The sequence below is a fragment of the Mesoplodon bidens genome (genome assembly GCF_964165515.1).
Source record: "Mesoplodon bidens genome assembly, chromosome: 10".
NCBI classification, from domain to species: Eukaryota; Metazoa; Chordata; class Mammalia; order Artiodactyla; family Ziphiidae; genus Mesoplodon; species Mesoplodon bidens.
The window spans coordinates 66,607,576-66,631,784 of record NC_138172.1 but is presented as its reverse complement, the minus strand read 5'-3'; the positions used below and the strand labels follow the sequence as shown (position 1 = coordinate 66,631,784).

The 24,209-nt window shown below is 40.6% G+C and overlaps 1 protein-coding gene across 2 annotated transcripts in view; it reads left to right on the top strand.

The window, feature by feature from the left end:
• The window catches only part of LOC308623218 (diphosphoinositol polyphosphate phosphohydrolase 1), a 96,386-nt gene extending 77,138 nt beyond the window's left edge, over positions 1 to 19,248 (top strand). For both annotated transcript variants that reach the window (XM_081245293.1, XM_081245294.1), the window contains 3 exons: positions 12,857 to 12,901; positions 14,246 to 14,330; positions 17,481 to 19,248. In XM_081245293.1, coding sequence (XP_081101419.1) covers positions 12,857 to 12,901; positions 14,246 to 14,330; positions 17,481 to 17,659 — 309 coding nt within the window. In that variant the 3' untranslated portion in view covers positions 17,660 to 19,248. The remainder of the gene's footprint in view (positions 1 to 12,856; positions 12,902 to 14,245; positions 14,331 to 17,480) is intronic.
• Positions 19,249 to 24,209: the final 4,961 nt, after the last annotated feature.

Below are 24,209 nucleotides of genomic sequence, written 5' to 3'. Positions count from 1 at the left end.
GTATTAAAGCTAAGTTTCCAGGTTAAATCACAATAAATGTAACTTGATTATATTTAGTTACACTAACTAATTAATAGACACATACTTAGATTTAAAAAAAAAACTTGCCATATGTTGTTTTCAAACACAGTAATACTGAATGACTAAGAATGAAGGGCTGGAAAAAGATATATCAGGCAAATACTAACCATAAGAACACTGAGATAGTAATTATAATATCAGGCAAAACAGAGTTCAGGTGAAAAACCTTAAAGGGACAAGAGGAACATTTAATATTGATAAAAGGAACAATCTGCCAAGACAAGATAGCAGTCATGAACTTGTGTGCACCTGGCGAGCTCTTCATCGGCATAAAGCAAAACTGACAGAGTTATGGGGAAAAGCTGACAAATCTCCAGCCATATTGAAGACTAAAACATCTCATTTAGAAACTGATAGAAAAAGCAGCAAAAAAAAAGGATTGCATAACAATTAATAGGGTTGATCAAATAGCTAAATTGAGGAATAATCTTGCATCTAAGAAAGAATATGTAAATTTTTAAGCACACATGAAAGAATTATAAAAAAGTAATCCTATGTTAAGCCATAAAAGAGGTATTAAAAATCCCAGAGCATCCATAATATAGACTATAAAAGAGGTATTAAAAAGAGGTATTAAAAATCCCAGAACATCCATAATATAGACTATACATACTGTGATACAGTGCAGTAAAATTAGAAAGCAGTAATAGAGCCAGCTTGACAGAGAAACATACTTGGAAACAGAAAAAAATGTTCTAAATAATCCTTGAGTTAAAGCACAAATCACAAAAACTAGTAAGCAAATAGAGCTGAACAATTATGAAAGTTCATATCATGAAGCTTCATATCATGACTTACGGATGCAGCTCATTCACTTTGAGCCCTAGATGATTTTATTAGAAAGCAAAATAGACATTAAATAAACTAAGCAGTCAATTCAAGAAACTAGCAGAAAAACAACAGGATACTCTCAAAGGAAGTAAAAGGATGAAAATAACAAGGAAAAGAGCATGAATTAATGGGAGAAAATAGAAATGATCAACAAAACCAAAAGTGGGTTATTTTTATTTGTCTAATAAAATAGACAAACCTCTCACTGAATCCATAAAGGAAATAACCACAGATAAAATAGAGATTTTTAAATTAAGAGAATGCTATGAAAAGCTGCAAACAAAATTTGAAAACTTCGATAAAAATTTTCTAGGAAAAACTACCCAAATTTACTTAAGAAAAATTAGAAAGTCTATATGTAGATCATTAATCCTTATAGAAATTAAGTGGTAATCGCCACTCTCTCCAGCAAAAAGATTCCAAGATCAGACGAGTTGAATTTTACCAAAATTTCCAAAAATATATATTCTTACCTTAAAGAACTATTCCAGAGAAGGATAACTACACACCTCTTGTAAGGCCAGTATGATCTTGATTAGCAAACAGCATACTTTTTCTGTAAAGGGCCAGATAATAAATACTTGAGATATAGAAGCCATATGGTCTCTGTCACAAATACTCAACTCTGCTGTTGTAATGCGAACACCCTCATAGACAATACTTAAATGAATTACTATGGCTGTGTTCCAATAAAACTTTATTTACAAAAACCGATGGCAGGGCAGATTTGGCCTGTGGGCCATAGTTTGCTGACCCCTGATCTTGATACTTAAAAGTAGAAAGAACAGTAAATTCTGACCTATGAACATGGATATGAAAATCCTAAGTAAAATAACAGCAAATAGAATCTAATGCTTTGTCAAAATATCACACAACTGGGTTATCCCAAAAGTACAAGGATAGTTCAGTCTTGGAAAATATGTTTATGTAATTTACTTCAGTAAGAGTTTAAAACAGATAAAATTATCATCTCAGTAAATGAAGAAAAAGTATTTATTAAAATTCAGTACCCTTTCGTCTTAAAAACTGTTAGCAAACATAAAATAAAAGGAAATTTCTTAACTTGATAGAGTAATAAAAACCTATAGCAAACATTATATTTTTGAAATTTTCAAAGCATTCCTATGGCAGACAGGAATAAGACAGTTATGATTGCTATCATGCTGCCATTTGTTATTGAACTGGGGTCCTAGCCACTGCAGTAAGACAAAAATAAAGATTCAAAAGGAAGAAGCAAATTGTCATTATTTGCAGATGGTGTGACCATTAATTATAAAAAACCAAAGAAAAACAAAAAAAAAACACAATAGAAACTAGTAGAACTAGTAAAAGCATTTAAAAAGGTTGCAAGACAAAAAGGATCAGTATGCAGAAACCAGCAATGTTTCTTTAAACAAGTGATAATCAACTAGAAAATATGCAACTTTAAAAAATATACATTATTCACAATAGCAGAACTATACTAAAACTGAAATACCTTGCTGTAGACTAACAGAGTGCAGGATCTTTACAATAAAAATAATAAAACTTCATTAAAGGAATTTAAAAAGACCTGAATAAATGCAGAGTCTATTCTTGAATGAAAAGACTAAATATTGTAAAGATTTGAGTTTTTCTTGAATTAACCCCAAATTTCAAAAATAAAAGTAAACATCCCCGAAGGATTTTTCAAGAGATCTAAAAAACTGATTTTTGAAATTCGTGTAGAAGAATAAAGGTACAAAAGTGGCTTTGAAGTTTTTGAAAAAGAACAGAGGCAGAGACTACCTTTCCAGGTATTAAGATAAAGCTATATTAGTTTAAAACCATGTGATATTAGTACATAAATTAACAACTATATTAGTAAAACAAAGTAATATCCATGGGACTCTTCTGGCTACTTGGGAATAAATTCCCAAATTTATTTTGCTGGATCATAGAAAACATACGGGAGACTAACTTTATGCCATGGGGACAGGGACATGTTTCTTAAAAAGACATTAAACACACACACAAAGAAAAAAAGTAAAATCAGCAATGTCTGGTAAAAACATGTTTAGCAAAGGACATCAAAAGTAAAGATAAAAGACAAATGCCAGATTGGGAGAAAATATTTACCACAGAGGATAAGATATAAATAATTTCTGAAGATCACTAAGATGGTCAATGAACACATAAGAAAAATGGATAAAGAGTATGAATTCCCAGACGAAGAAATCTCAGTGTTCATTAAACATAGGAAAAGTGCACGATTTCAATTTTAAAATTATGCATTATAATTTTATACTCACTATATTGACCCACAGTTTTAAAAAAGCTGATAACAAGCACCAGCGTTAAAAAGGAGCAAGAGGTACAAGGTACAAGAACTTGTATACTGCCTCTATACTTGGAGAATATGTCAGTTAGTTGTTGCTGTAAAACAAACTATCCCAAAATTCATTGGCTTAAAAAGTAAGTATTGGCTTCCCTGGTGGCGCAGTGGTTAAGAATCCACCTACCAATGCAGGGGACACGGGTTCGAGCCCTGGTCCGGGAAGATCCCACATGCCACGGAGCTACTAAGCCCATGCGCCACAACTACTGAGACTGTGCTCTAGAGCCTGTGAGCCACAACTACTGAGCCCGTGTGCCACAACTACTGGGCCTGCGCTCTAGAGCCTGTGCTCCACCACAAGAGAAGCCACTGCAGTGAGAAGCCCATGCACCGCAACAAAGAGTAGCCCGCACTCTCCACAACTAGAGAAAGCCCGCACACAGTGAAGACCCAATGTAGCCAAAAATAAATAAATAAAGTAAATTTTTTTTAAAAAAAAAGCAAGTATTGATTATTGCTCACAAGCCCATGGGTCAGCTTCCCGTGTCAGCTCGACTACTCAGTTATCTATAGCCAGCTCTGCGTTGAGTTGGCAGCTGTGCTGATCTTAGCTAGGCTGTCTCACTTTGGAGGTTAGCTGGCTGTAGGCTGCTTTGTGATATCCTCAGCTGAGACTGGTCTTTCATCCTTTAGGAGACTAGCTCACATGGCGGTGGCAGAGTTCCAAGAGAAAAAGTGGAAACTGTAAGGCCTCTTGAGGCCAAGGCTTGGAACTGGTACACCATCCTTCTGCATTTTGTTGGCCAAAGCAAGTCACAAGGCCAGGAGTGGGTAAATAGATTCTATCTCTTGATAGGAAGAACTGCAAAATTACACTTCAAAGGATATGGGTACAGGAGTTAGTTCCCTGGTGGTCCAGTGGTTAGGACTCTGCACTTTCACTGCTGAGGGCAGTGAAACTAAACTAAGATCCCACAAGCTGCGCGGCACAGCCGGGAAAAAAAAGGACATGGATACAGGGAGAGAATTGCAGCCATTTCTGCAGCTGATCTACTGCAGAGAGCAGCGTGATAATAAGTGGGAAAATTGGAGGTACTTTTACCCTGTGATTCAGAAATTTGACAGTTAGTTATAGATCTTGGAGAAACTCCCACACATGGTAAGTAACAAGGATATCTGTAAGAGAAGTTCTTTTTTTGGCGATTTTTTTTTTCGCGGTACACGGGTCTCTTCACTGCTGTGGCCTCTCCAGTTGTGGAGCACGGGCTCCGGACGCGCAGGCTCAGCGGCCATGGCTCACAGGCCTAGCCGCTCCGCGGCATGTGGGATCTTCCCGGACCGGGGCACGAACCCGTGTCCCATGCATCGGCAGGCGGACTCTCAACCACTGCGCCACCAGGGAAGCCTGGCGATGTTTTTTATAATAGCATGACTAAATGTCTACCAAAAAGTGAACAGATTAATAAATTGTGATAAATTCTTTAAATTATTGATCAAGAGTTAGAATGAATTAACTAAAACCACATGTATCAATATAGCTAAAAGTCAGAAACATGATATTGAAGAGGAAAACGTTGCAGACTTTATAATTCTTTTTTTTAATCAAGTAGAGAAACATGCAGGAAATACTATGTACCATTACTAGTGGATATATACCTAAGTAGTAGAAGTGTAAAAACATATGATCGAATGATAAAAACCAAATTTAGGTGAGTAGTAGTTAGTTACTTCTGGCAGGAGGTGGGGAATACACAAGAGGCTTCTGTTGTACTAGTAGTTTTATTTTTTAAGAAAAAAAATGACACAAAATGATACATTACTATTTGACAAAGCTGGTTAGTGACTACCTGACTACCTGAATGTTTATTTTATTATTATCTTTAGTTTTTTGACATTTGAAATATTTCATTTAAAAAGCAAAAAAAAACCTTGGGATGGGATTTCAGTGGACTTAAACTGTCTTCTCATTTACTTCCATCTGTCTTCACTGTAATTCTTTCCTTCTATAATTGACAAGTTTGGTGGATACCAGAAAGTTATGTGTATTGAAGACCATATATTTTTGTTCATAGGTTTCCTCATATAGACACTTGCACTAGAGTTGTTCCCCTGAGCTTCTTTTGGGCCTGGGCTTATTGCTTTAATAGAGGAAGATTTTATACTACAGCTCCCTAAATGTACAGAATTTTTCTTTTGGGATATGCAGTCTTCCTCAGAGAGCTGCCTTTTAAATCAAGGGAAGTAGCAGGCAGCTTTCAGATACAGGTGCCAGCATACCTGACTAAAACTGGCTTTAACATCACTAATTATTTTTCTCACATAAGAGGTCCAGGGGTTGGCCATTACCCTGTTGCTTCAGCAGCTCAGCCGTCAGGACTTTGGTTCACTTCTTATTGATTTTCTAGGCCTTAACCCTTATGATCACAAGATGACTGTTGCAGTTCCAAGTTTCAGGTCCCCACCTGACAAGCAAGGAGGTATAGGGTTTCTTTTTGTACAGCTCTTTTTATCATGATGGGAAATCTTTTTTAGAAGCCTCCAAGAAACATCCTCTCAGGAACCACTGACCCAGAATTGGGTCATACACAGCACCCCTAAACCTTTCACTGCAGAGGGCAGCAGAACTCCCTATGCGGTTCCAAGTGTGCCATAGCTCTCACCTGAACAGAATCTGGGTCTTACTGGTAGCAAGGAGGAAGGGATAATTCTTGTGGGCTAAACAGCCATCTGTGTCTGCCACCATATTCACCTGAGAGTGAAAAAATTGCTTTCAGAAGGTGATGGTCCACTTTATGCCTATCCAAACTAAGCAGCAAAGTCAGGGATCTTTGTGGTAGGAGATCATTTTAGGGGCAGGTTCAAAGGCCCATCACATCAGTGCCTCTGCCTAGGCTTCAACTACACACCCCAGGAGACTGCTAGAGGGAAAGAGGGGGGTACTGGAGTGTCCCTGGTCAGTCCAGCCCTTTACAGATAAATATAGTGTTGGCCCAAAAGTTCGTTCGTTTTTTTCTGTAAGATGGCTGTAGTAGCACTTAGTTATCTTTTTTTTTTTTTTTGCGCTTAGTTATCTTTAATTTCATTCAAAACAATTTTGTTGGGACTTCCCTGGTGGTCCAGTGGTAAAGAATCTGCCTTGCAGTGCAGGGGATGCAGGTTCAATCCCTGGTCAGGGAATTAAGATCCCACATGTCGCGGGGCAACTAAGCTCACATTCCACAACTACTGAGCTCACGTGCCTCAACTAGAGCCTGCGTGCTGCAAACTACAGAGCCTACACGCTCTGGAACCCGTGTGCCACAACTCCAGAGCCCACACACCCTAGAGCCTGTACGCCACAACTAGAGAAGAGAAAACCCGCACGCCACAACTAGAGAGAAGCCCACGCACCACAATGTAGATCCTGCATGCCTCAACAAAGATTCCATGTGCCGCAACTAAGACCCAACACAGCCAAAAATAAATAAATAATAAATAAATCGTTTAAAAATGTTGTTAGATTGTATTGTGACAGCTGTCATATCAGCGTGCATTTTTAAAAAATTATCAAAATTGGTGAATTTTGTGTAGCCATTTTAATATTGAAGATGGAAGAAAACAACATTTCTGGCATATTATGCATTATTATTTCAAGAAGGGTAAAAACACAACTGAAACACAAAAAAAGATTTGTGCAGTGTATGGAGAAGGTGCTGTGACTGATTGAACGTGTCAAAAGTGGTTTGTGAAGTTTCACGCTGGAGATTTCTCGCTGGACGATGCTCCACAGTCGGGTAGACCAGTTGAAGTTGGTAGCGATCAAATCGAGACATTAACTGAGAACAATCAACGTTATACCACGGGGGAGATAGCCGACATACTCAAAATGTCCAAATCAAGCGTTGAAAATCATTTGCACCAGTTTGGTTATGTTAATTGCTTTGATGTTTGGGTTCCACGTAAGCTAACTGAAAGAAACCTTCTTGACCATATTTCCACATGATTCTCTACCTAAATGTAACAAAAACATTCCGTTTTTAAAACAAATTGTGATGGGCGTTGAAAAGTGGATACTGTACAATAATGTGGAATGGAAGAGATCTTGGGGCAAGCGAAGTGAATCACCACCAACCACACCAAAGGCCAGTCTTCATCCAAAGAAGGTGATGTGTATATGGTGGGATTGGAAGGGAGTCCTCTATTATAAGCTCCTTCGGAAAACCAAACAATTAATTCCAACAAGTACTGCTCCCAGTTAGACCAACTGAAAGCGGCACTCAATGAAAGCATCTGGAATTAGTCAACAGAAAACGCATAATCTTCCATCAGGATAACACAAGACTGCATGTTTCTTTGACGACCAGGCAAAAACTGTTACAGCTTGGCTGGGAAGTTCTGATTCATCCACCATATTCACCAGACATTGCCCGTTCAGGTTTCTGTTTATTTCGGTCTTTACATAATTCTCTTAATGGAAAAAATTTCAATTCCCTGGAAGACTGTAAAAGGCACATAGAACAGTTCTTTGCTCAAAAAGATAAAAAGTTTTGGGAAACCCCAATAAATATGTTTTAAAAAAATGTTTTTGGAAGATGGAATTATGAAGTTGCCTGAAAAATGGAAAAAGGTAGTGGAACAACATGGTGAGTACATTATTCAATAAAGTTCTTGGTGAGAATGAAAAACGTGTCTTTTATTTTTACTTTAAAACCGAAGGAACTTTTTGGCCAACCCAGTACTTCCAATCTCAGTAAAAACACCCCAAAAGGAAAAAAGGCATTTGTGTTTTTTCCTTTTTAAAAAGTAGCCAGTTACTCAGGTAATTTTTGTCAACTAGACCTCAAGTATTAGAATTGATATTGTATACTTTGAAGTTCAAGAAAGCACTCACCTGCATATGGTTGAATAATGAAGGGCAGTAGATATTTTAGTTGGAATTCTTACTACTAGCTAAGATGGGCTTTTAAATAAAGACTTCTCTGGATTAGGGGCTTTTGACAATACAGACAGAAATTGTAACTGCTTTCGTATGATTTTGAGAAAATCAGGTCTATACCAGTAACCTGACGGGACCAAACTTACATATACTCTGAATCAAATCTTATCCCCAAATATCTGTCAGATGTGACCCTGACACCTACCCCATCCTGCGTGCAAGAATCATATGAGAGGTAAAAATATCTCTCTCCAATTGCTTGTGGCAGCATTTGAGAGAGAGCTAGGATATGAAAGTTGGACTGTGGAAGATTGTGAAAAAGTAAAATGGTTACAGTGAACTCTGTCTAGGAGAAACTCTGCCTATGAGGAATCTTCCTCTTATCGGCACTATGGCTTTAAAGAACTGAAATCCATTTTCTTACAAAAGAGGAGCCTCCTCCTAAGAAAACTGCTAAAGCCCAGTTTTAAAAACTGGTAAATACAAGAATCTTTCTTTGCTTTTTACCATAGATAATCATTGGTACAATCACCTTAGATAGAATTCTCCCAAGTAGATCTTCCAAGAATAAAACTTGAAAGAAACATTTAAGAAACAAAACTAGTGTTGATTAGAAGTGATTAGTTAGATTAATTAGAAGTGAAAATAAATGCCAGTGTATTTCAGTGTACAGATGACAGCATTATTTGATTTACTCTAGACTATAAAAATGCATCTGTTTCATTAAGAAAAATGTCTTTATACTTTTCCCAACTGCCTCTGACACAGAGTAAATCATAGATACATGTTGATGTTGAATGCAGAAATTACTATAATTAAAAGTTTTAAATAAATTGTCATAATATTAAGTTGATTTATGCCTTTAAAATTTGGAGATTATTTTCTTTTCTGCATTTTTGTTTTCTTTTAAGAAAAGTAAATAATTGAACAGTAACTGCTGAAGAGAACTTTCTCCACTTTGCAGAAGAGAAATGTGAATGATGTCTTCTGTGAACCTCTATGAATCTTGTGCTGCCTCCCCTCCGCCAACCCACCACGGCCCTCACTCCCCTGAAGCCTGACGGCTCTACTCCCAGACCCTGTCAGTGGAGGCCTGTGACAAGCGCACAGGTGACACATCTCAGGAGCTGATCTGAGCATGTTTGGGCTGCCTAGGATCAGAGTACAGCATTGGCTTTCCAGATGAGGACAGCTTGCCAGCACGTCCCACTTGTTCAGGCAGCTTCATTGGTTAATTCATGAAGTACAGTCTAGCTAGTCTTAGCTGGCTGTGGAGTGCACTTATTTCTAAAAACGTAGAAAAGCAATTTAAATAAGAAAAGGTGCACACTTCCATTGAAGTAGACCAAAAGCCACATGGGGAAAAGAATGGATGGGAAAAGAATAGGAAAAGAAATAGGCGTGTTGGCAAGAGAAAGGAAAGTAATTTCTTGACAGATAATTAGCAAAAATTAATTTCAAAATATAGCTTATCTAGGAATCTAGGCCTTTAAATTGGCTTCTGTTGTTTCTATTACTGAATATCTCTAAAGAACTTTTGGAGTACTTATTTTAAATTTTATTCTGTACAAACTTATTGAGCACTTACTGTCTTTAGAAAGTATATTTGCCTTAATTTTTAATGTATTGTACAAAATAACATGGCAGTTGTAATAGAAAACAAGTTACTGCATCCTCCAGGCATTTCCAGGGAAATCTTTCCCTCACCTCTCACCCCCTCTACTCCTAGCAGAGACAGATATAAAAGGCAAAAGCTAAAAAGACAGCCTGACTCAAAAGCAAAGTGGATACCTCCATAGATCAGTAACAGAGCAGAATTGCAGAACAGCAGAGGAAAGTTGCAGCCTGCATGGCCTTGCATGGCTGGTGGTTGGAGCCCTTGGAGTAAGGGGGAGGCTAAGTACCCAATGGAAAGGACACCAGGAGCTGAGACTTTTAGAAAGATATGGGCCAACAAGAGGCACATGAAAAGCTGCTCAACATCACTAATAGAGAAATGCAAATCAAAACTACAATGAGGTAATCACCTTACACCAATTAGAATGGTCGTCATCAGAAAATCTGCAAACCACGAATGCTGGAGAGGGTGTGGAGAAAAGGGAACCCTCTTGCACTGTTGGTGGGAATGTAACAGCCACTATGGAGAACAGTATGGAGGTTCCTTAAGAAACTAAAAATAGAATTACCATATGACCCAGCAATCCCACTACTGGGCATATACCCTGAGAAAACCATAATTCAAAAAGACACATGCACCCCAGTGTTCATTGCACCACTGTTACAATAGCCAGGACATGGAAGCAACCTAAATGCCCATCAACAGACAAATGGATAAAGAAGATGTGGTACATATGTACAATGGAATAGTACTCAGCCATAAAAAGGAACGAAATTGGGTCATTTGCAGAGACGTGGATGGACATAGAGACTGTTATACAGAGTGAAGTAAGAGAGAGAAAAACAAATATATTAATGCATATATGTGGAATCTAGAAAAATGGTACAGATGAACCGGTTTGCAAGGCAGAAATAGAGACGCAGATGTAGAGAACAAATGTATGGACACCAAGAGGGGAAAGCGGGGTGGGGGGGTGATGAATTGGGAGATTGGGATTGACATATATACACTAATATGTATAAAATAGATAACTAATAAGAACCTGCTGTATAAAAAAAGGAAGATATGGGCCTAGGTAGGGAGAGGATGCAGGTGCAGTGCACAGTAAAGGATGGGACTCTATCTACAGTATTCCCTATATTACCTTGAAGCAGGAACCCTAAATTTTCACTTTAAGACCTGGCTCTGGAGAGCCTGGTGAAAGCAGCGTCACAAGTAAGCCCTTCACCAGTTGGAACGTGAATTTACTTCAGGTAAAATGAATTTTATAGCATGACCTGACAAAGAACTTAAATATTTTCAGAATGTTCAAAACATAAATAAAGGAATAACTTCTATTTTAAAAGAACAACAACAACAAAAATCATGGAAGGGCTTCCCTGGTGGTGCAGTGGTTAAGAATACGCCTGCCAATGCAGGGGACACGGGTTCAAGCCCTGGTCTGGGAAGATCCAATATGACACGGAGCAGCTAAGCCTGTGTGCCACAACTACTGAGCCTGTGCTCTAGAGTCCGCAAGCCACAACTACTGAGCCCACGTGCCACAACTACTGAAGCCCGCGCACCTAGAGCCCACGCTCTGCAACGAGAGAAGCCACCACAATGAGAAGCCCGCTCACCGCAACTAGAGAAAGCCTGCATGCAGCAACAAAGACCCAACACAGAAATGAATGAATGAATGAATGAATGAATGAATATTTTTTTAAAATCATGGAAACAGGTAGATATGTAAAGAACAAGTAAAGATGAAAAAATCAAATTAAAAGTGGACCAGAAATGGATAACTCTAGCCAGGATATGGCTGAAAAGAAAATTAGTAAGTTGGAATAGAGTGAAAAAGTCACCTATAATGCCTCAGAAAGTCACAGATCTAAAAAAAAATACCAAAGGGCTGATGGGATAAACAGAGTATATACTACAAAGACCTAATCACTGTGCAAAGCTGCCCCTCTCGCCTAATTCTCGGTCCATCACATGCTCTGTGCATTCCTGTCATAAAACCTGTCATTTAGCAGAATTACCAGATTTTTTTTTTTTTTTTTAATTTTTGTCTGTGTTGAGTCTTAGTTGCAGCACACGGGATCTTCGTTGTGGCACGTGGGCTTCTCTCTAGTTGCAATGTGCAGGCTCTAGAGCGCCTGGGCTCTCCAGTTGAGGCACGTGGGCTCAGTTGCCCCTCAGCATGTGGGATCTTAGTTCCCTGACCAGGGATCGAACCTGCATCCCCTGCATTGGAAGGCAGACTCCTAACCATTGGACCACCAGGGAAGTCCCACCAGGTCTATGTTTTTGTTGACTTATTCTTTATGAAGCTCCTGCCAGGTGCTGAGCTCTTTTCTAGTCATACTGGGTACAGACAGCCAAGAACGAGTCAGATAAGGGTCTTGCTCTCATGGACTTTGTGTTCTAGCCTATTCATCACTATACCTCTGGCATCTACACCATTGTCTGGCTCAGATTAGGCATTCAGGGTATATTGGTAGAATCAATGGGTAAATGAAGGAAGTAATTCATACCTCAAAATATTTTTTGTATGGCTATGGCCTTGATTATCTTCCTCTGTTTGGCCAGTTTTGCATTGGTGAGAGAGGGAAGAGATGAGAGGAATTTCTCTCCCTAGAGCATACCCCACTGTTATCAGTCTGTGACACAGATGACACACTGGTATGACCCCCACAGACCTGGAGTCCACCTGAGCTGTGTCCTCTAGTTTTTTTACTTCTGTTTTACAAATTGGTCAAGAAGATTCAGAATGAGGGTTTCCCTGGTGGTGCAGTGCTTAAGAATCCTCCTGCCAATGCAGGGGACACGGGTTCGAGCCCTGGTCTGGGAAAATCTCACATGCCGCGGAGCAGCTAAGCCTGTGAGCCACAACTACTGAGCCTGTGCTGTAGAGCCCGCGAGCCACAACTACTGAAACCTGTGCGCCTAAAGCCCACACACCGCAAGGAAGAGTAGCCCCCACTCGCTGCAACTAGAGAAAGCCCGCACGCAGCAATGAAGACCCAACGCAGCCAAAAATAATAAATTTATTTTTAAAAAAAAGAAAAGATTCAGAATGAGACCAGCAATGTAAGCAATGTCAATGTATGAATCTTTCTTTTTTATTTTTCAGGCTGGAGTAAAAGGGACATTGGGAAGATTAGTCGGAATTTTTGAGGTAAGTCTGTTAAAATCTTTGGTGCAGTTGGTATCATATTAATAACCACGTATATCTTTACCATGGGCCATTCAGGCTTCCGTAACAAAATACCAGAAATTGAGTGGCTTATAAACAATAGAAATTGATTTCTCATAGTTCTAGAAGCTAGGAAGTTCAAGATCAAGATGCCAGCAGATTCAGTGTCTGGTGAGGACCCACTTCCTGGTTCATAGACAGCAGTTTCTCTCGGTGTTCTCACATGGCAGAAGAGGAAATGTCTCTGGGGTCTCTTAAAAGAGCACTAATTCTATTCATGAGGGTCTTCTGTCATAACCCAATCACCTCCCACTGTCCCCTACTTCCTAATACTATTACCTTGGTGGTTAGGATTTCAGCATATGAATTGGGGGGCGGGGGAGGACATAAACATTGTCCATTGCAGTCTTAATCTAGGAAAGATGCCATCTTTGTTTCACCAAGTTTTCAAAACAGTGCAGCACCAACAGCGAATAACGTACGCATTCTTTTTAAAATCCCATAATCTCCTCCAAACAACTAGAATTATCTGTTAGAATTGTTTTTCCCGTGTCTACCTCTCTTCCTCTCCTCCCAAGATGTGAGGAGGGGTAGTTAAGAGTAGAGGAGACAGAGAAGTGGAAGATAAGTAGCTATAGCACAAGAGACAAACAAGGACATGGGCTGGAGTAGAGATTTGGAGAAAGTAGGAAATCAGGGAATAAAGATGAGCAGGGTTAGGAGGAGGAGGGGAGATGTGTGAGATAATCAGCTTGCTCACATTGATGGGACCCCTGCCCACCACAGTCTCTTCTCTTTCTGGTGTTCTAGCTAGTTAAATTTACTTGGTGCCTTTTTCTCAAGAGGTCCCAAATCCTTTTCTCAGTATTCTTGAGAAGTTGCGTGGAAAAAAGAGGGTAAAGCCTTGGCTTTGGAAACCCAGGCAAAGAGCTCACCCTCAGATTCAAGTGTGGCATGTTTTAAATAGGCCAGCTGGTGCTATTCCATATCTGATTGTAGGATGATAAAAAGTGAAAGGAGGGCCTCCCTGGTGGCGCAGTGGTTGAGAGTCCGCCTGCCGATGCAGGGGATACGGGTTCGTGCCCCGGTCTGGGAGGATCCCATATGCCGCGGAGCGGCTGGGCCCGTGAGCCATGGCCGCTGGGCCTGCGCATCCGGAGCCTGTGCTCCGCAACGGGAGAGGCCACAACAGTGAGAGGCCCGCATACCGCAAAAAGAAAAAAAAAAAAAAAGTGAAAGGAATCCTTGGGTCTAAGCTCTCTGGATGTTTACATAATCTCAGCTCTCTAAGGAAAAACTCTTTCTCTGTCCCTCTTTGCCCTTCAGAACCAGGAGAGGAAGCACAGAACGTATGTCTATGTGCTCATTGTCACAGAAGTGCTGGAAGACTGGGAAGACTCAGTTAACATTGGTAAGTTATCCCCAGATGGCCTCCAAAGAGCTCCCCACAACCGGCCCTGGCCATGCCATAGGTCATTACCCAGAACCACAAATGAGAGCCTGATAAAGAAAAGAAATAACAGAAGGATGTCCATTTTTGAACTTGTGAAAGGTACTATTTTGAAATGTTTAAGAGGAAGCCAGAGTTGGGTACATAGTCAACATTTAGAAATGCGGCCCATAAAAATAAGACCTGTTGATTCTAAAACCAAATTGGATCCTCCCAAGCAGGTATTGATCAAGGCCTCCACAATGCTAGGCCCACTGCTGGCCATGAACCTCAAGCAGGACCGTGGCTGTTCCTTGCAGTGCTTATTCATACTGTTAGAGAAAACTGTCGGTTTGGTTGTGTGAGCTCCTCCCTCCAGAGCTGTATAGTAGGTATAGAGTATGGGAGTAGTTTCCAGTTATATTCATGTTACCCTTCAGATGCATGCGACTTTCTCCTAAGGAGCCATTTTCTTTGATCTCAGATCACTACTGCATGTATATGTCCTTTTTTTTTGTTTTGGCTGTGTTGGGTCTTTGTTGCTGCACATGGGCTTTCTCTAGTTGAGGCAAGTGGAGGCTACTCTTTGTTGCAGTGCACGGGCTTCTCATTGCTGTGGCTTCTCTTGTTGTGGAGCACAGGCTCTAGGTGTGTGGGCTCAGTAGTTGTGGTGCATGGGCTTAGTTACACTGTGGCATGTGGGATCTTCCCGGACCAGGAATCGAACCCATCCATGTCCCCCGCATTGGCAGGCGGATTCTTAACCACTGTGCCACCAGGGAAGTCTGTATATATGTCTTTTGACCTAAAAATTGAGGTGATTTTAATGGTTGGCTCATGGTTTAATCTTTTAGCTCTGAAGGAAAGTATATTCTAGAAAAGTGTAATATTAATTTAACTTCTGTTGTAAATTGGCAAACAGATATAATTCACTTACCAAAGCCTCTTTCTTTATTGTTAGTATATGCTTTGCCATCATGCCTCTCACAGTGTTGATCTGGGCATTTTATAGCTCTTCAGCTTTTAATTGCTTTGTGTTTGGTAAGAATGCAATAAATTTAAGTATAAATAAATTCAGTGGGGGGGTATTAAAAATAGACTCCTTGACAGCCAGTGCTGGGGCCTGAAAAAGAGACAGAGGTGAGTGGTATGGCTGGCCCTGTCCTCAGAGTACTCTGTCGGGTGGGAGTCACACACTTTTGATACTAATTTTTAAGGTACCATTGCTCTATTAATATCCAAACAGGCCTTGCACCTGTACTCCCACTGCTGAGAATTGACCCTAATGAAACAATCTGAAATATGGGAATAAGCCTATGAGCCTTCCTTCAGATGAGCCTTTTACAGATGAAAAATTGGGTCTTAAAATGTACAGGTCAGCAAATGTTAAGTGATCTAAGGTCCATTCATCTGATGGAACGTTAGGCAGCTGTTAAAAGCATACTTATGAAAGCTCTACACCATGGGAAAGTGCTTATGAGATCAGGTTGGTGACTGAAAACAGGGTATATAGAATTGTATATACACTAATTAGAACTACATTAAAACATGAATTTGAAGTGCAAACAAAGATGAGGTACTGGTTTTCACCTAAAGAATTGGCAATGACAAACAAAAGTTAACAGTGCTGGCAGGAGTGTGGTAAGACTGACATTCCAACACACAAAAGCAGGATTGGGGATCGGTACATCCTTCTGGAAAGCTGTTTGACAGTATCACAAGCCCTATAGTGTTCAATTTTTTTTTTAAGTGTAGCATTATTTATAATAACTAAAATTGCAGACGTTGATGTCCAATGATAGGGAAATAGTTAAGTGAATGACATTATATCCATGCTAGATATTACGATGTAATGCAACCATTAAATGTCATACTTTTACAACAGAGAAGAGTGCTTAAGAAACAATGTGAAGTGGAAAAGAAGCAATAACAACAACAACAACAGTAATAGTAAAGCAAACTCTTACAGCATGTACTCTGTCCCAGGTATTGTTCAAATGCTTTACATATTAGCTCTCACAACAGACTTGTGAGATAGGCACTATTTATTATCTCTATTTTATAGATGAAGAAAGTGGGGCACAGAGAGGTGAGAGGTTCAGTAACTTCCCCAAAGCTGTGCAGCTCATTAGAGCCATTGATGCGATTGGAGCCCAGCATATTAGCTTCAGTGTCCATGTTCCTAACAACAGCACTCCATCAGGGCCTCTGAGGATTCTGAGCACCTTAAAGCATGATCCCAATTATAGTTGCTGAAATAACTGTGTCTTTTTCAAATAAGATGAAAGAAAAGCAAATGCACTAAGGTATTAAGAGTAGTTACTTCTGGTTTATAAGATTACAGGTAATTATCTTATTTATGCTTTCTTCTGTTTTCCCAATTTTAACCAATGTTCTTTTGTTATTTTTGTAAGAGAAAAAATAATGGAGGATTTTAAAACATGCATTTGAAAAAAATTTTAAATACACTGAAAAGTTAATAATGATTGTGTTGAGATTATATTTTCCTCTTTTTGAGAAAATATTTTCTTTTTTGTAGATATATCACTCTTATACAAAAATTTTAAAATAAATAACTGATTACAAGTCAGCCATCCTGGTAATTCTGGAAGCTGATGCTCATGTCTATTTTTGCAGGAGATGGGGTTGCTGGCGGGCTTCAGGCACTTATGTACAAGCCGAGGAAGGCCCAGAGGCCCAGGAGCTCAAGAGGAAACCACTAGCAGTGGTTCTCTTTAGAGGGCAGATTTCACACAATTACTTTCAGCTCTTCAGTTTTCAGATTTCTTACCTGTTTTCTGCATTAGGCATTTGTGTAATATTTGAAGCATATAAAGTGTGCTTGCATCACCCTTGTAAGAAAAGAAAATAAGGAAAAATAGATTTACATGTTTTTTAAATGTTGATAACCATCGTGGTCATTTTGTAATGTGTAGAAATATCAAATCACTATGTTGTACGCCTGGAACTAACATAGTGTTGTAGGTCAGTTATACTTCAGTGTAAAAAAGAAAAGAAAAACATTGATAACCATTGCTTCCATGTTTTTTTCTACATTTTCTCAAAAGTTTTAGGGTCAGAAACCTGCTGCTTTCCTTTTGTACTAATTTCTTTTTCTCTCTGCCTCGACAGGAAGGAAGCGGGAATGGTTTAAAATAGAAGATGCCATAAAAGTGCTGCAGTATCACAAACCGGTGCAAGCATCGTATTTTGAAACGCTGAGGCAAGGCTACTCAGCCAACAATGGCACCCCGCTCGTGGCCACCACTTACTCAGTTTCTGCTCAGAGCTCGATGCCAGGCATCAGATGACTGAAGATTTCCTGTAAGAGAAATGGAAATTGGAAACTAGACTGAAGTGCAGGTCTTCCCTCTCACCCTTGCTCTTTCACCTCTCCTCACAGGCCTCCTCTTTCAAATAAGGCATGATGGGCAGCAGAGAAAGGGTTTATTGATAATGTTGCTGTTTGGTGTTAAGTGATGGGGCTTTTTCTTCTCTTTTTATTGAGGGGGTGGGGGGTGGGTGTGTAATTTGTCAGTACTTTTGTGCATGATCTGTCTCTCCCTTTTCACACCCCTACAATTCTCTAAAGAGGCAAACAGCCTTCCCTCTGCCTTGGATTCTGAAGTGTTCCTGTTTGTTTCATCCCAGCCCTGGCCAGATTTTTTTTTTTTTTTTAATTAAAAGATACCAATATGAGATGAAATCTTTCAAGAATTTGTCCTGTAATGTGCTGTTAAGTCCGGCAGGTTGGTCACTTTCACTGCAGGATACATTTATCTACACATTATATACTGGGCATATAATATGTAAATAAATGACTTTTAGAAGAGGGATTTAACTGTTTAATTTTTCAAAGTTTTGTTTTTTAAATTCAAGGTGTTTCTGAAGTGGAGAGCCTCACAATTAATTTACTTTTTTGTTTCTGATGCTAGTGGCTAGGTAAAGTTCCCTGTCCTCTCTCTTTTCCCCAGTCATCAACTGTAGTTATGTAGGGTATGGGAAGAGTTTAGCTACCTTCATAGTACTCCCAGGACTCATGGCCTTCTCTTCTCGAAGCTGTGTTTCCACGCCAAGACAGAAACAGGAAGAAACCTATTTTCTTTTTTATTACCAAGCCAGGAGCAAATGGCCTCAGCTCAGATCTGGAGAAACAGTGCTAGAAATTGAATTCCTCCCTACATGTTGACAATAGGGATTTGAACTGGATTCTTGGGATTACTATCTAAAAAACTGGAGCGTCGAGCACTGTTTCTATCCTGCTGGTTTGGAGTTTTTTCCATAATGCTACTTATCGCCGACAAAGGCCTCTCTCTCTGTGCATCCATGCCTTACACCGGGCTGAACTGGATATTGTCCTTGTGCTCTGAAGCATCCAACTATACTTGGCAAGCGCAGCTGTACAGTCCTGTCCCTGTTCTGGGTAACCATGTTACGTTCCTGAAAAGTACACAGGAGGAAAATTCAGATGTTTGCTTGTCTTTGTAATGTTATAGCACTTGTAACTGCACCATGGAGCATGCTCAGAAATATTAAATATGTCTCCCACTGGGATGTGAAAGGTCCATCGTCCGCTGAGAAGTGTTATGGGAGAATGCTTAATCAGTTATTAGAACAGCAACATAATGCACTGGCTCCCTGCAAACTGTCTTGTTGGGTTTTGATACAGGTTTGATGCTGGCTTCATTTGCCAATTGTGTTGTTTAGTCGAGAAGTATGCAGAAAAGGGTCTTGAGACCAGGGCTGGGGGTGGGAGGCACTGATCAATCCCTGGCTTGGGACAGGAGTTTGTTGCTATACTCTTAGTGGCATCTCCTTTGTCAAAACATAGCCAAGATGTGAAATTAAAATCGTAGTTCTCTTTATTTAAAAATTCTAATAAATACTCAAACTTTGAAAAGCTTTTGCTCTTCCCTCCCACTACAAGAAATGTAGTATCTGGTAGGCCTGTGTCATTTAATGTTCAGTGTTTTAGGGGACATCAGTTGATGAACTTAAATTTTTGCTATTCTCGGTTTGCATCTTCTCTCCCAGTCTTAAAACACGGAGCCAAAAAGCAGTGCTGGCAGTTTCCTTAGGATACCGCTCTACCTCTGGGAAAGGAATCCTGTCCCTAAGTAAGGGTCCCAGTGGATAGAAAGCACCATGGGATTTGAGTCTAAATGCCAACTCATTGTTCATGTGTCCTACTTAAAAACGAACACACTGCTGCTTATTACCTGATTTAGAGCATTCTGAGGTTCTGTGCAAATAAATAAAGGGGACAATAAAATAAGTTCAGCTCAGCACTAAATGGAGTCCCCAAAACACAATCTTCAAAATAAATTCTACCTGTATGATATAGATTGAAAGAGCTTTGCAGGAAAACGATTAGTACTCTTGAAATAGGAACTGCATTGTTAATAGGAATTTGTGCAGTTTTTAGTGACCGGAAGACGTTTTCACTGGGCTGGTATAATAATACTCTACCCTACAAAGTCCTGTTTGGATTGTTGTTGGCATCTCTGGGTCAGGAAAGTGAACTGTGCCAAGAAGTATTTGTCAGTGACATGAATGGATCCCATTAATGCAGTTAACTGGCGAGGTTGTGCTGATGCTTCCTTAACTGACAAAAGGAGGCTTTGTCCAACACCAGAATTGTTGAAACTGGTGCAGTTATCTGTTGCACTGGGATTCTGGTGAGCAGGGGTTGGTGTTTTCCCTCCCTGGCACCATAAACACCATGGCTATCTCCTGACGTGTAGTCACAGCCCTTTTGTGATACATTACTTAGACACATGGTTGCAGTAACCTTTCTATCTCCCCCAAAGAAAGCAAAGAAAAACAGAGGAAAGCTCAAAGTTCACCCTACTTGCAGAATATTTCAACAACACTGATTTGCCATTAATTCTGCAAGTACTCGCCTTATTCAGGCTTGGCAGAAACAGGTTCCTGTGTTCAGGGCAGATATAGAGTCTCTTTCTCACAGCGAACGGGCACGTCTTAGATTCTGGTTATTACCAGAGTGCCCATCAGAGTCCACCATACTCAGGATGGAGAAAGATAGCAATGGCTTTTTTTTAATTAAAATCTGTTTTTGGTTTATAAATCGCAGCCCTTCGGGAAACAACAGTGAGATCATGCCATTTTTTTGGACCAGGACTGTGTGTGAGTGAGTGTGTGTGTGTGTGTGTAAGAGAGAAAGAGGACTACCAGGAGTGGCCACGTTAGGTTTTCTGGTCGCCTCTCAGAACAGTGTAGCCCATGAAAGAGGAGTCCTGATTTTTCTCATGGTAAACATAACAGGATGGAAAAGTTACTGAATTGACTGTTTTATTTTTACAAGTGTCTGCTGCCCCATCTGCCCTGCGAGGAGAGGGTTCCCTCACTGCTGAGTCTGAGCTGAGGCCATCTGGAGGGATCAGAGAGTGTGGGAGTATCACCCCGCTAAGGCTGAGCAAGGCCTAGAAGGTGGCTTCGCCGCAGGATTTCTGCCCTCTGCATTGCGTTGCCAGTGCTGTGGAAAGTGAGGCACTGGAGGCCTTGCTTCCCGCAGCCTCTGGGGAGCAGAGTGGGTCACTGCCCTCTGAGAGTGTTTGCAGTTTTTTGTACACTGTTGCTACATAGTCAAGTTCCTTCATGGCAGAGAAATATTTTCTGTTTCAGTGTTAGGAGTCAGCCCATGTAAAGTCTGTTAGACTTGCTTAGAAGAAAAAAAAAGTCATCTTTTGTTTTTAGAATTCTAGGAGGAAGAAGTTCCCCATAAAACCATGCTTCCTCCTTCTCCTTCCCCTTTCTTTTCTCCACGTACAGTGCTCATTGGGGGCTTCTTCTAAACCTCTTCAACAGAGGGGAATAATCGGTCTTCTGATGGACATGGATGTGCGTTTCACACCTTGTACTTAACATATTTGTCATTTCCATCTAGTGCTGTGTTAATATCTTTGTTGATCTCCCCACCTGATCTTTTTTTTTAAACAGCTGAGCCTGAGCCATATTTTTTTTCATTTACAAAAAGGATTTAGTAACCACAATGTGATTTTTGCCACAACTGTATGATTTTTAATATTTCTGAAGTGTTCTGTAAGCCCATCATAGTTGAGAGTGGATGTAGCATTAGAAGAAATATCTGCAGTAATCTCCACAGTGGGATGAATTTTTGCTTAAAGAGAAATGAGAGTTGATAATATAACTCCATCCTGGTCCCACCTGCATGTCACATCCACATCTTTACAAAAAATAAGAGACATGCAGGATAGTCAACTCAAGTATTTCTAGGGAGAGGAGATTGTTTAATGGTGATTAAATAATGCAGATGGCTCTTTGAGTTCTTATTCTTGAAGACTCTAAAAGAAGTCAGACCTGAGGCTGTGCAGTTTTTACTGCCCAGTTGGGGTGGCAGTCGTTTCTTCTGAGCACTGCTGGGATGGAACCTATTTCCCCAAGGCTCTGCAGCTGTCGACCTTGGTGGCGTCAGCCTTGCTCCATCAGGACACGCACCCCTCACTTGGGGTAGGTGGGAAAGCACCCCAGAGTCAGCCTCTGCACTCTGGGGTGAGCTTGCAACAGAGACCACACCATCCAGAAGAGCTGTGTATTCCATGTCACCTGACATGTCACCTAAAGCAGTAAGACATTTGAGATTTTCAAGTAAATTGTGAATTGCTAAATACTGCAATCTATAGAGTATACTACATCAGGTTGACTGGAGGTCATCACAGGCCCTGGGAACCTGCTTTTAGGCAGACTCTCCTTTGGAAGCCAGGAGCCTTCCACTCCTGTCTCTGAAAAGGCAGCTTCACACTTCGACAGTGTTTTTGCATTAGCTTGATAACCTTTCAGGGATGGGTAAAGCCTAATCAGGACATTTAAAAAATGATATCTCTCACCTTCAGAGTAATCCAATAGTTTGTCCTCCTAATCCCCTTAAAAATTAATAAAGAGAAATAAAGAATCCCATTTGGTGTTGATTCTAACAGACTCCTTGAGCTGAGGCTGGCAGTCACGTGATTTGATTTTGGTTGTCTGCTACTTGAAGCTTTTGAAGTGAAAAGGGCATGTCTCTCCCCTAAATCTTTGTTGATAGTGATGATCTGTGAGCCTGAGCTTGTCCTAGAAAATGAGACTGTCCACCTGGCAAGGGGAGCGCAAAGGAAAGCCTCCTTAACTCAGAATTGAGCACAGCAGGAGGGCCTCTGCGGAAGAAGGAAGTGCTTTTGGCTGAAAAAGCAAGATTAATATCTAGAAGGTGTGGAGTCATTGCTTCTGTTCCTCCAGCAGTTAGGTTGTTTAATTAAATAGGTTTCCTTCAGTTTACATTCCGAGTTCTTAACCCCAAACAGGGGCCACTAGAACAGCAAAAAAAAAGGCATTTAACCCCCTGGAGATAGGCTTTAAAAGATACAAAAGCAGCAGCCTTGTCATTTTCTAGGTTCATCACCATTTTGATGTGCTACCCGTCCTTCCACCCCCACTGCAGCCAGGCCAGATGTGAAGATTCTATAAATATTTGAGTTGGGGAACATAAATTCTGGTTCTGGAACAATTACCTACTAAATTGCTCACCATCTGTGGACGTTATCCATGGGATGCGCCTTTCAGGGAACATTTCAACAATACAGTAAAATCACTCTTCTGGGCTTGAGGCCCCAATCAGGCATTAAGATCAAAATCTTAAGTCTTTGGAACTTCTCAGGAAGAAAGCAAGATACCCATTCCCGATGCTGGGCCTTGAGACTGGACTCCCTGTCTGTACAGTGGAGTGGAGTGGCTCACCTTCAGGAAGTCATTTCTCCAGTGAGGTTGACTGTAAGTCCCTACAGGAAGTAATACTGACACGAGCTTGGCTTTCTGAACACTTTTGTGCTGAATTGAAAATGTTAACTTAAAGCAATAGATCCATGTAGCCTCTTCTACCTCATTACTGTCCCATTGGAAAAAAACAGCATTTCAGTGTTAAGGCTTGGTCTTAACATAATAGATATGACTTATGCCAGGGAAGATAGAGGCTGATTAGGGAGAGAGACACCCACAACCGGAACAGATAGGCCTGCTCCACGTAAGACCTCCACGGGGGCAGGTTGAAGTTAGGTCTTGGAGAGCTTCCAAAGCACTGGGGGGAGGGGAGGACTTCGAGGGCCTTCGCTCAGCCAGCAGGTGGCTTGTGCTCCTCCCGAGGACATGAAGGATTCGGAGGGAGTGGCAGGCACCTAAGCCACGGTGCGCAGACACAAACCTGCCCTTTTGCTCCCTCCCACGTGACTGAGAGCATTTTTTGCTCAGAATCCAAAGGGATTCTCTTCTCCAAAATCCAGTTTGCTTCAGGTGTTTTGTTTCGCCTCTGAGAACCTCACCCTTTCACTCACCCGTTCATGGACGTAGATGTGCTGCTCAGGGCACAGATTCACGAGGGAGTCCAGGGCCCAGCAGTTGCACAGTGTTGCATTTTGTAGTTAGAAAAACAGTTGGTCCACTCTATTATAAAAGAGACACAGTGTAGGGTGCAGTTTTATAAATGTCAGGTCTGTTTTTATTGTCTCATGGTCTGAAAACATTCAAACTGATTTATAATTGAAGAAAAAGTTGGTGGTTAAAATAAAATGTCAGTTAGTGCATCTATCTTAAAGATAACTACCAGTGTATACCATGTGTTTAAGGAAGTAGGAGCATTTGAGGATGTTGTAAAAGTAAATCAGGTATCTCTGGCCTACCCAAGCGTTTCAGAGGGAGGATGTGGAAGCCCATTAGTAGCATCTTTATACTTGATTTTGTATAAAGAGGCCAGTCTTTATTTCAAGGACCTTTTTCCCACCTACCCAATCACCTTGGTAGGGGATGGGCTCTAAGGAAGAAGCAGTGAGGCCCCAGCTCTATTTGCTGAGC